The following is a 12,934-nucleotide window of genomic DNA, read 5'->3' on the forward strand; positions in this document are numbered from 1 at the left end:
CCACTGTGTGGAACTGTCAGTGCTGCCATGTGTGTGTCTTCCGCGAGTCACGGTGGATTCGTGTCGTGCAGCAGTATACCTGCTGTCACGTCCTCAGATCACAGCTGGAGGCACGTGACATCTGCACATTATTGGTGACGTCAGTTTTGATCACTTGTTTCTGATATCGTCCCCATCTCCACAGTACAGCTGTTAGTTTTCCTTTTGTAATTTTGAGTATTTTTTAAGGAGCTAGATTATATGTAAGCTTTTATTTTCCTTTATTAAAAAGGTAATAATGCTAGAAAATACAGATAAACGTGAAGAAGACACTTGGGTATTTAACTTTCTAGTCCCTTATACACATACAGATGTGTAAGGGACTTTTTAAAACCAAAAGGCATGGTACTATGTAGCTCTTGTTTTTTTCTCACCTGACAATATCTGCTAAGTATCTTACTGCGTCTTCACCCACAAGGTGTCATACAGAGAAGAGTGTGAGTGAAGGAGCCAGACATGGCATGGAGAGGGCAGCTAGGAGCGGGGACCTCAGACAAATCATGCATCGAATTAAGCACCAGATGAGCTTCAAAAGAAGTGTATGTACAGTCAGAGCATGGTGCATGAACTATACAAAGTCATAAATGTGAAGCAGTTATTGGAAAAGTTTCCTATTTCTGACTGGAGCCAGGATTATTGCTAAGCAATTAAGGAGCAATTACTTTTGATTATTACTATAATTACAATTGATTATTACTAAGCAATTGAGCAATTAAGAAAAAGGCCTATCTTATTTATAGGTATAAAATGTAATTCATGGAGGAGGAAATGGCAACCCACTCTAGTATTCTTGCCTGGAGAATCCCATGGACAGAGGAGCCTGTAGGGCTACCGTCCAGTGGCGGGTGGGGGCAGTCACAAAAGAGTCAGAAACGACTTAGCAACTAAACACCACACACTCAATCCAGTTATTGGGAAACATTTAAGTATCTTTGAAATAACTTGAGTACGTGAATTGACTTTCTTAACCATAAATTTTATAAAATTTAAATACAAGAATATCAAACAAGTCCTAAAGGAAATCAATACTGAATATTCATTTGGAGGACTGATGCTGAAGCTCCAATACTTTGGCCACCTGATGCAAAGAGCTGACTCATTGGGAGAGGTCCTGATGCTGGAAAAGATTGAAGGCAGGAGGAGAAGGGGGCGACAGAGGATGAGATGGTTGGATGGCATCACTGACTCAATGGACATGAGTTTGAGCAAACTGGGAGATAGGGAGGACAGGGACAGGGAAGCCTGGCGTGCTGCAGTCTATGGGGTTGAAAAGAGTCGAACATGACTTAACTGAACAACAAAATGAAGGTCAAAGGTTTCTGATGAAAATGAAACATCCAAATCAAAATGCACCATAAGTAAAAATGTACACTAGAATTCAGACTCAGCATGAAAAAAACTGTTAAGTGATTTATTAATTTGTCATTGATTACATGTTGATGTCATTGTTTTGCTATATTAGGATAGATAAAGTAGATTACTTAAAAAATTATAATTATTCTAACAAAGTGACATGCTTTAGAGTAGTAGGGAAAATACCTACAAACTTTATTAGAATTCTAATTATTTTTGTTCATGTTGTGTCAGTTGTTGATTTTATAGGACAAGGCAGCTATTAGGCATTTGCCATCTCTAGGTCTAAGACACTCTAGCCTGAACCCCTTACCTCTTCTAGCTGTGGGCCCTTTTTGTTTTTTCCTAGAGGGAGTTTCCAGTGGTCAGCCTAGAAATTTGGTACACACACTTTGGTTAGAAGCTTGAGTTTTGCTTTGAAATTGTCTTTTTATAACTTCTCAAGAGCATTTCTGGAAGCTTCAAAATTCTTGAAGACAAAATCCATGTTTCTTCTCTCACTGATATAAATGATGAAGTCAGATTAAGGAGTTCTTTGACTCAGTTTCAGTGTGATTGAAGGTTTGCTCTGGGAAACTTCCAAAAGCTGTGTTCTTAATCGGTGAGAAAACACTTATGCTTCTAAGTACCTGGGAAGTGTGAACAGTTTAGTTCAGTCACTCAGTCGTGTCTGACTCTTTGCAACCCCGTGGACTTCAGCAGGCCAGGCTTCCCTGGCCAAGGTCAAATCCCAGAATTTACTCGAACTCATGTCCATTGAGTCGGTGATGCCATCCAACCATCTCATCCTCTATCATCCCCTTCTCCTGCCTTCAATCTTGCCCAGCATCAGGGTCTTTTCTAATGAACCAGTTCTTTGCATCAGTTGGCCAAAGTATTGGAGTTTCAGCTTCAGCATCAGTCCTTCCAATGAATATTCAGGACTGATTTCCTTTAGGATGGACTGGTTGGATCTCCTTGCAGTCCAAGGGACTCTCAAGAGTCTTCTCCAACACCACAGTTCAAAAGCATCAATTCTTTGGCAGCTTTCTTTATATTCCAACTCTCATATCCATACATGACTCCTAAAAAAACCATAGCCTTGACTAGACAGACCTTTGTTGGCAAAGTAATGTCTAGATAGCATATTCAAAAGCAGAGACATTACTTTGCCAACAAAGGTTTGTCTAGTCAAGGCTATGGTTTTTCCTGTGGTCATGTATGGATGTGAGAGTTGGACTGTGAAGAAGGCTGAGCACTGAAGAATTGATGCTTTTGAACTGTGGTGTTGGAGAAGACTCTTGAGAGTCCCTTGGACTGCAAGGAGATCCAACCAGTCCATTCTAAAGGAGATCAGCCCTGGGATTTCTTTGGAAGGAATGATGCTAAAGCTGAAACTCCAGTACTTTGGCCACCTCATGCGAAGAGTTGACTCACTGGAAAAGACTCTGATGCTGGGAGGGATTGGGGGCAAGAGGAGAAGGGGACGACAGAGGATGAGATGGCTGGATGGCATCACTGACTCGATGGACGTGAGTCTGAGTGAACTCCGGGAGTTGGTGATGGACAGGGAGACCTGGCGTGCTGCGATTCATGGGGTCGCAAAGAGTCGGACACGACAGAGCAACTGAACTGAGGTTGGTTATAACTTTTCTTCCAAGAAGCAAGTGTCTTTTAATTTCATGGCTACACTCACCATCTGCAGTGATTTTGGAGCCCCCCAAAATAAAGTCTGTTTCCACCATTTCCCCACCTATTTGCCATGTAGTGATGGGACCAGATGCCATGATCTTAGTTTTCTGAATGTTGAGCTTTAAGCCAACTTTTTCACTCTCCTCTTTCACTTTCATCAAGAGGCTCTTTAGTTCTTCACTTTCTGCCATAAGGATGGTGTCATCTGCATATCTGAGGTTATTGATATTTCTCCCAGCAATCTTTATTCCAGCTGTGCTTCATTCAGCCCAGCGTTTCTCATGATGTATTCTGCATATAAGTTAAATAAGCACAGTGACAATATACAGCCTTGATATATTCCTTTCCCTATTTGGAACCAGTCTGTTGTTCCATGTCCAGTTCTAACTGTTGATTCCTGAGCTGCATACAGATTTCTCAAGAGGCAGGTCAGGTGGTCTGGTATTCCCATCTCTTCAAGAATTTTATAGAGTTTGTTGTGGTCCACATAGTCACAGTCTTTGGCATAGTCAATAAAGCAGAAGTTTTTATGGAACTCTCTTGCTTTTTCAGTGATCCAACGGCATGTTGGCAATTTGATCTCTGGTTCCTCTGCCTTTTCAAAATCCAGCTTGAACATTTGGAATTTCACAGTTCATGGACTGTTGAAGCCTGGCTTGGAGAATTTTGAGCATTACTTTACTAGTGTGTGAGATGAGTGCAACTGTGCAGTAGTTTAAGCATTCTTTGGCATTGCCTTTCTTTGGGATTGAAATGAAAACTGACCTTTCCCAGTCCTGTGGCCACTGCTGAGTTTCCAAATTTGCTGGCATATTTGAGTGCAGCATTTTCACAGCATCATCTTTTAGGACTTGAAAGAGAGTTCAACTGGAATTCCATCACCTCCACTAGCTTTGTTTTTAGTGATGCTTCCTAAGGCCCACTTCGCATTCCAGGATGTCTGGCTCTAGGTGAGGGATCACACTATGGTGATTGTCTGGGTTGTAAAGATCTTTTTTGTATAGTTCCTCTGTGTATTCTTGCCACCTCGTCTTAATACCTTCTGCTTCTGTTAGGTCCATACCATTTCTGTCCTTTATTGCTTTGCATGAAATGTTCCCTTGGTATCTAATTTTCTTGAAGAGATCTCTAGTCTTTCCCATTCTATTTTTTCCCTCTATTTCTTGAACAGCATTACATTAAACTCAACTCCTTTCTGAGCCACATTACAGCATTAAACAGTATGTACGGATGTGAGAGTTGGACCATAAAGAAGGCTGAGCACCAAAGAACTGATGCTTTTGAGTTGTGGTGCTGGAGATGACACTTGAGAGTCCCTTGGACAGTAAGGAGATCAAACCAGTCAATCCTAAAGGAAATCAATCCTGAATATTCATTGGAAGGACTGATACTGAAGCTAAAACTCCAATCTTGTGGCCACCTGATGCAGAGAGCCAACTCATTAGAAAAGACCTTGGTGCTGGGAAAGATTGAGGGCAGAGGAGAAGGGGGCAAAAAAGGATGAGATAGTTGGATGGCTTCATTGACTCAGTAGACATGAGTTTGAGCAACCTCCTGGAGATGGTGAAGAACAGGGAAGCCTGGCCTGCTGTAGTCCTTGGAGTTGCAGAGTCGGACACGACGGTGCAACTGAGCAACAACAGACCGTATGAAATTTAGCAAATCCGTATTTGCTAACCCTGGTAACAGCAGCCACTGAAGGATGGGCATGAAGGAATAATGAAGATGTCCAATGAAAAAATATTCGATTTTTCTTACAAAGCCCAAGCTGGGCTGACTAAAATCTAAGTTAGATTCCTAGAGTGGGAATCAAGTAGCTATGGTTTCATGCCCCTGCAAGTCTGGGTTACAGCTAATACCTTTTTGCCCCACCTTTCTGTCTTTATAAAAGCTTTCTGTTTGTACTACCCCTTGGAACACCTTTCTAGTTCATCGACTATTGAATAAAGTCAATTAGGTCTTAAAATTGACTCCGTTGAATTTTATTTTTTAATACTATATACAATTTATACATTTTTAAAACATTTTAATCTAAACATTTCCAAACATTTAGTAATATGACGAACTCCCACATATCTATAACCTAGATTAAATAGTATTTTGCTAAATTTGCTTCATTTGTTTTCTAACTGAAGTATTTTACGGTAAATCCCATACATCATATTTCTTAATCTCTTTAAAAATGTGCTTTTAAAAAAAGCCCATAATACCATTATCACACCTGAGAAAATCAACAATACTTTAATATTTCATCTCTGGTCTGTATTTAAGTTTCTCTAATTCCTCCCAAAATGTCTTTTTACAGTCGGTTTGTTTATATTCAAATAAATATCCTCACCTTTGGTAAGATTTTTCAGAGCCCCTTAGTCAGAATTAATCATCTGTCTTTGGCACCAAATCATGTAAGAATTACTTGGAAATTACTTACCCATGGAAAGTAAATTGGAAGAAATGTGATTTACCATGCCCCATTCCCAGAATAGTGCCTAGGCTACTATTACACAAAACTGCATTTTGAAAAGCAACGACTTTGGCAAAGCAGGGCTCTGAGTTTAATTCAGCTTGTGGGATCTTAGTTCCCCCACCAAGGATCAAACCCAGGTTCCCAGCAGTGGAATCTCAGAGGCTTAATCTTTGAGCCACCAGGGAATTCCCAAGGGCTACACATTTTAATTTTAACTTGTGGGCCATGATAGATTCCTATAAGATTTCCTTTTTCTCTTCCTTTCATCCTATAAACAATTTATCTTTAATTAAAATGAGACTTGTCTTAGAACCTTCTGACAAGCTTTAGAAATTCTGCAGAAGGAGCATTAAAAGGCTTCTTTGATTCTGTTCAATACAAATTGTTCAGTTCAGTCACTTAGTTGTGTCTGACTCTTTGTGACCCCGTGGACTGCGGCACACCAGGCTTCCCTGTTCATCACCAATTCCTGGAGCTTGTTCAAACTCATGTCTATCGAGTCAGTGAGGCCATCCAACCATCTCATCCTCTGTTGTCCCCTTCTCCTCCTGCCTTCAATCTTTCCTAGCATCAGGGTCTTTTCAAAGGAGTCAGTTATTCTCATCAGATGGCCAGAGTACTAGAGTTTCAGCTCCAGCGTCAGTCCTTCCAATTAATATTCAGGACTGATTTCTTTTCAGATGGACTGGTTGGATCTCCTTGCAGTCCAAGGGACTCTCAAGAGTCTTCTCCAACACCACAGTTCAAAAGCATCAACTTCTAGCGTCCAGCTTTCTTCATAGTCCAACTCTCAGATCCATACATTACTACTGGTAAAACCATAGCTTTGACTAGATGGACCTTTGTTGGTAAAGCGATGTCTCTGCTTTTTAATGTGCTGTCTAGGTTGGTCATAGCTTTTCTTCCAAGGAGCAAGTGTCTTTTAATTTCATGGCTGCGGTCACCAGCTGCAATGATTTTGGAACCAAAAAAAAAAAAAGAAAGTCTCATGGTTTCGATTGTTTCCCCATCTATTTGCCATTAAGTGATGGGACTGGATGGCTGGCATGAGCTTCTTTTTCTGAATGTTGAGTTTTAAGCCAACTTTTTCACTGTCCTCTTTCACTTTCATCAAGAGGCTCTTTAGTTCTTCACTTTCTGCCATAGGGGTGGTGTCATCTGCATATCTGAGGTTATTGATATTTCTGCTGGCAATCTTGATTCCCACTTGTGCTTCATCCAGCCTGGCATTTTGCTTGATGTACTCTGTGTCAGTTAAGTAGGCAGGGTGACAATATACAGCCTTGATGTACTCCTTTCCTGATTTGGAACCAGTCTGTTGTTGCATGTCCAGTTCTAACTTGCTTCTTGACATGCATACAGATTTCTCAGGAGGCAGGTCAGGTGGTCTGGTATTCCCATCTCTTTAAGAATTTTCCATAGTTTGTTGTGAATACAAATGACGAAAAAGTTTGAATTTTCTTTGAAGTAATCAACACGTGTCTCTAGTTACAATTTGGGTTACGCAGGAAGAATTAGGTGGTAGTAACTGGGTTAGAAGTTATATTTATGTTCTGCCATATATAAAACAATTATTTGCAAATAACAATTACTATTGATTGAATGCCTACCTCAGGCAAAACAGAATGCTATATTCTTGGCATACAGTCTACCATTTTTTACAATTCCCTGCTGAGCTAGGTTTTTCCCCATTTTATAAGAGTCATAAAGCCTCAGCAGTTTCCTTGAAGTCAGTCAGCTAATAAAGTGTGGCAGGGGTGGCCCACTGACCTGAACTCAGGTCAGTTTGAATGCAAAGTCCATGACTAGAACTAAAACCGGGTAACAGAGCTGGATCTGGCCCATCAGAGAACACTGTTTTCGATTTTACATTAACTTATATATAGCTTGAACTTCAAACAGTTTTAAAATATTTTTTTTAAAATAACTTTTTAAATAACTGAGCTTGCACTCTTGTCTTAATTTCAGTTGCTAAGAGTGGGGTGCAGAAACAACAGTGATATTGTCAGACAGAACTGGGCTCTGATTGCATCTCCACCACTTACTGGCTATATGACTAGACCATCTCTGAGCCTAAAAAACTTGCGAAAATGTTGAAAAGATTGTTGTACAGCGTTTGGCACACAGATTCTGATTTAATTATTATTCCCGTGATTCTGCAGCCGCCTGCATGTTTCGTGCAAGGCTTGTCTGCTAGCTTAGGGGTGAGTTAAACCCGGACAAGACAAAGCCAGCCTCCAGGGTCGTCTAAGAAATCTTCTCTTGGAAATCTCTCCAGTTGATTCTTTTTGTTTCTTCTCCCTCACATCCCGATTTTTTTTTTAATGGTTAAAAAATCAAGACAATGAGGAATTATTCTGAAAGGAACGTTACAGTTTACATGTGTGCCACATCCCATTTTTGGAGCTTTTAATGTGACTTGGATTAATTCTAATTTACTTGCCTGCACCAAGGAGCCTCCCATGGGACCCCCGTTTCTGCGGCTCCTTTTCCGGATCTCCTTTTAGAGGGGCTGCTTTTCACCAGTTTTGGCTATCCGAGCTCTCCTGGTTCTCAGTTGCAGGGGCGCTAACGGTCAGCCTCGGCTACCTCCGAGTGGAGGTTGAGAACCGTGGCGGGCGGCAGGGGGCGCTCGCATCCGGCTGCTCGGCGACTGAGGGCACGGAGTCCTGCAGGGGGCGCCCAGTTACCGGGCACCCGGCAGGGAAAGCGAGTCAAGCCCCGCACGGCCCCCGCGCGTCCCGCGTGACCAGAACGCTCCGGCCGGCCTTCCGGAGCGGGCGGGGTTGGTATATAAGCCGCGGGGGTTGAGGTCAGGATTCGGTTCTGGGCGTTGGCATCGTCCGCTCGTGAGGTCCCTCTGGATCCCCCAGGTGAGCCTCCCTCGGTTGAAGGCGCTGATCATCTGGCTCCAGGCTGGCTTTGGGATACGTTAGCCGGTTTGGCGCCTACCAGGTTGAGTCCTAATAGCTGACTTTTGATCAATATCTTGGATTTTTCCCCCGCTATAGATTTGGATTCTACTCTTAAGTCATCATGGGCTTTTTCCAACTCCTGATGAAAAAGAAGGAAGTAAGTTTTTAAAGCAATTGAAAATTGTGACTAAAAAGATTAACTTTTAAAAATGAACAGATGGTGCCGATTTGGAGAAAATATAAAATGATATAGAGCTATTCTATTTGAAGTGTTTCGCATTGAAACATCAGAATATTTTATTCTCTGTTAGCTTATTCCTTTGGTGTTTTTCATGACCGTGGCAGCGGCTGGAGCTTCGTCATTTGCTATGTATTCCCTTCGAAAATCCGATGTGATGTAAGTAAGCATTCATCATTTATTGAAACGTTTTTAGTAGTGTTAGGTTGACCTTCAGTTTATGAAATGCATGGTATCAGTTTCCTGGTTTTTCCCAGAGAATAAGAATGTCGAATTGTGAATTGGGAGTCAGGGCCAGAAAGCATCCAGGTTTCAGAAGGCTATTAAATGATGATATTGATGGAATAAGTTTGTTTCTTGTATCTAAATATCCTTTCATCCATTTCAACCTTTCATCCTCCTCTTCTCCTGCAGCAAAATAAAGTTGTTTTTTTTTAAACATACATTTTGAAATGTAAAGTTCTTGGATAGTCTTTTGAGATATATATTATCAATCTTAAATCATCATTTTAATGACGTTTTAAAATGTCAGTTTACTAGAAAGGTCTTTCCTAATGTGGTAAAGTTGACTGATTCAGTTGTCTACAATAAACCTAATTTCAGCCCTGGATATAAGGTAAAATACCATGTATCCTGGAATATACTGCTGCTGCTGCTGAGTCACTTCAGTCGTGTCCGACTCTGTGCCACCCCATAGATGGCAGCCCACCAGGCTCCCCCATCCCTAGGATTCTCCAGGCAAGAACACTGGAGTGGGTTGCCATTGCCATCTCCAATGCATGAAAATGAAAAGTGAAAGTGAAGTCGCTCAGTCACCTACTCTTAGCGACCCCATGGACTGCAGCCTCCCAGGCTCCTCCGTCCATGGGATTTTCCAGGCAAGAGTACTGGAGTGGGGTGCCATTGCCTTCTCCGTCCTGGAATATAAGGAACAGAAAAACTTGCAAACTCATCTTGGCCCGGTGCAGAGCTCCATAGGCAGTAATGGGAGGTTCTGGCAGTTTACCACCTACAGGGTTCAAGCTGAGCCCTTCTGCCCCTCCCAGAAACTGGGGCAAGAGCTTAATTTGCTTGCTCTTAGCCTGGCACTTCCACTCTGATTGCTCTCAGCTTATGAGAACATTTTCCAGTCTAGCCCCGTAAAGGCACTACAGACCTTTTACCCTGCAGAGGAATTGATCCTTAATGTGTGAGCCAAACTGTGAAGCTTTTTAAAGAACTATTCCATCAATTTCAGTTAGCGATGAATGCCTAAGTATGCACTCTGAGTCTGTCCCTAGAGTAGTATAAACCCAATATCAGAGTTGGTTTAAATGCACTTTAATGTTTAATCAGCTTTCTTTTTCTTTTAGCCTTGATCGAAAAAGAAATCCAGAACCTTGGGAAAATGTGGATCCTACTGTACCTACAAAGGTATTGCTACATTAAAATATGATTTATACTTAGCTCAAACCTTAGCACCTTTGTCTGCAGAACAGATGTAATACCTTTCATGTTTAGGGTGCCATTTAGTGTAGTGTTAAGAGAGAGTGCTGTAGGATTGTGGAGATCTAGTTCACATCCTTGCTCTGTTATTCACAGGTGATTTTAGACAACTTGGTCTCTCTGAGGTTCTCAGAATCTATAAAATGGGCACAGTAATATTAGGCCCTGCCTCAGAGGTTAGAGGCTTAAAGAAGATAAAGTAGATAAAGCCCTTTAGCATGGTGTCTGGCCCATAGTAAGCACTCAGATAATTAACTTTTATCATTATTGTGATACATCATCTCCTTTTTTAACTTAATTTTTATGTTGGAGCATAGTTGATTTCCAATGTTCTATTACAATAGTTTCAGGTGTACAGCAAAGTAATTAAGTTATATAAATACATACATACACATACATACATATATCCATTCTTTTTCCAATTCTTTTCCCATATAGGTTATTACAGAATACTGAGTAGAACTTCCTGTGCCATACATAGGTCCTTGTTGTTATCTATTTTATATAAAGAAGTGTATATATGTCAGTCCCAGACTTCTGTTTTAGCCCTTTCCCCCTCTTTCCCCTTTGGTAACCATAATTTTGTTTTTGAAATCTATGAGTCTGTTTATGCATAATCTCATTTTATCCACTGTTTATCAAAAGTTAATATAAGGTCTATTGTGATAAATAACAGGAACTCCTAAAAACAGCAGTGGCAGTCTCTGTAAGCAAAATTAGCTAATATCCACTCATCCAAATGCGTAGATTTTTAAGACTATTGAAAAGATTTTTTTACACTTTAAATATTTTGGAAGTAAACATGTAGTCTGTTGGAATGAACATGACTTAAATTGTCTCCAAAAAGTTACGTGTGTGTGTGTTTGTGTTTAAACAAAGCATTCTAATGACACAGCTTGACTTAGAGAAGGGCGTCTAGGATCTTTAAAGCTACCTACATCTCCCTGTTCCTGGGGGAATAGAAAACTTGTGCGAATAAATGAGAATCTCTGAATGTGAGTTCTTTGGAAGTCAAGACTTGTCCTCAGCTCTCCGTCGTTCGCCTTATTGTGTAACTTGGATCATTTGTACCTTTGTTGAGTAAATACAGTGAGGAAATTTTAAGTGCTAGCTCTGTGCTAGGAACATTATATAGCCACTCACACAGAACAGATACACTTTTTGAACTTTATAGTTCACATAAAATCATAGGAAATAAAAAAATCTAGAACCTGTTAAATGAAAATGGGTAAATGTACATAATCTTTCTCTCTAATCCTGTAACACTCAGGAACCCAAAGACTTTATTTAGAGGGATAGAACCAGTACATGTTACTGTTTTAATTAGAGATGGGAAGAGGTGATTCTTTGGCTGCAAATGTTATGGTGATACTTTTTCCAGAGGGAACTATGTACAGATCTGAAAAGGGGAGCTGAGGATGGACAGATCCTAACAAAACATTTTAATTTTGTTTTATTTACTTTTTAAAGCTTGTAACAATCAACCAAGAATGGAAGCCCATTGAAGAGTTGCAGAAGGTCCGAAGGGCAACCAGGTGACCAGTCCTCGCCTTTTTCTTCCAAAGAGTACTCTATGAATCTAGTGGAAACACTTCTGCACAGGCTAGATTATGGATACCAGTGTGCGGAAATGCTTCTGCTACATTTTTAGGGCCTGCCTACGTTTTTGGACTCTGGATAAGGAATTATAAAGGTAGCACAGCATAACCACATAGTCCCAAAATAAGATTCTGTGTTGTTTTGTGCATTGAAATTTTTGTGTTTATAGTGCTTAAATGTTTTCCTATAAAGATATGTTAAATTTGATTGTCTATAATAAAATATAATTTGTGCAAGATTTCTTAAAGATCAGGTGCATATTTAAATGGAGGGGAAAGAATTTTTTATGGGAGATAAACACATTTAGAAGCATGGAGATTCACTTTTAAATTTTATTTATTTTTAATTTTTAAAAGATCTTCCTCTTCTTCGTTTTTCTTTACTTATTTTTTTGTATTTTGGTCATGTCACACATCATGTGGGATCATTCTCCCACCAGGGATTGATCCTGGGCCTCCAGTGAAAGCTCTGAATCCTAACCACTAGGCCCACTGGGTACCTTCATGGAGCTTCATCTTTTTAAAATAACACCCCGTGCAAATTTCTGTGTGATTTTTCCAAATTCATTCATTCACCAGAGATCTGTTGAATATCTGCTGTTAGCCACGCACTGTTCTAGTGCAGCCGAGATAAATCAATGAACAAAACCAAATTTTGGAGGGAGAGGACTAAAAGATGGCAAGTACAATGAGGAAAGTGCAGACGAGATGGAGTATGAGATTTTGGGATTCGTCTTGGAGGAAGTACTGGGATTCTGGCGGTGGTGGGAATGCGGCGTATGTGAGACTGGCCCTCCAAATGCCAAGGCTTAACGGTGGTGCTCATGTGGGGAGGGGAGGATGGAGAGCACCCCACAAGTTTGGGGCTTCTCTTCACTCTGGCCAGTGGTCCAGGGAAATCAAAGATGCAATCAAATCCAGCATGCCCCTTGGCGCTCCCCTTTGACTGTTCCTGAAAAAGAGACCAAATAGAAAATAGCTTTTCATTAACTTTTTTAAAAAATTGAGATATAATTCACAGAGCATGGTATTTAAAGTTCACAATTTGGTGGTTTTTTAGTAAATTCATGAAGTTTTACATTTCCAGCACCTAATTCCAGAACATCTTCATCACCCCAAAAGAACCTACTTCTGATCCCTCTGTCCCCAACCTCAGGCAAACACTAATCTT

At 40.6% G+C, this 12,934-nt stretch overlaps 1 protein-coding gene across 1 annotated transcript; it reads left to right on the forward strand.

The window, feature by feature from the left end:
• The first annotated feature begins 8,240 nt into the window (after nt 1–8,240).
• On the forward strand, nt 8,241–12,002 carry C11H15orf48 (chromosome 11 C15orf48 homolog). The gene is made up of 5 exons (XM_006076317.3): nt 8,241–8,400; nt 8,539–8,599; nt 8,754–8,839; nt 10,033–10,093; nt 11,636–12,002. The coding sequence occupies exons 2-5, from the start codon at nt 8,564–8,566 to the stop codon at nt 11,702–11,704; spliced, it is 252 nt and encodes an 83-aa protein (XP_006076379.1). The 5' UTR covers nt 8,241–8,400; nt 8,539–8,563; the 3' UTR covers nt 11,705–12,002.
• The last annotated feature ends 932 nt before the right edge of the window (nt 12,003–12,934 follow it).

The sequence above is a fragment of the Bubalus bubalis genome, chromosome 11 (assembly GCF_019923935.1).
Source record: "Bubalus bubalis isolate 160015118507 breed Murrah chromosome 11, NDDB_SH_1, whole genome shotgun sequence".
Lineage (NCBI taxonomy): Eukaryota > Metazoa > Chordata > Mammalia > Artiodactyla > Bovidae > Bubalus > Bubalus bubalis.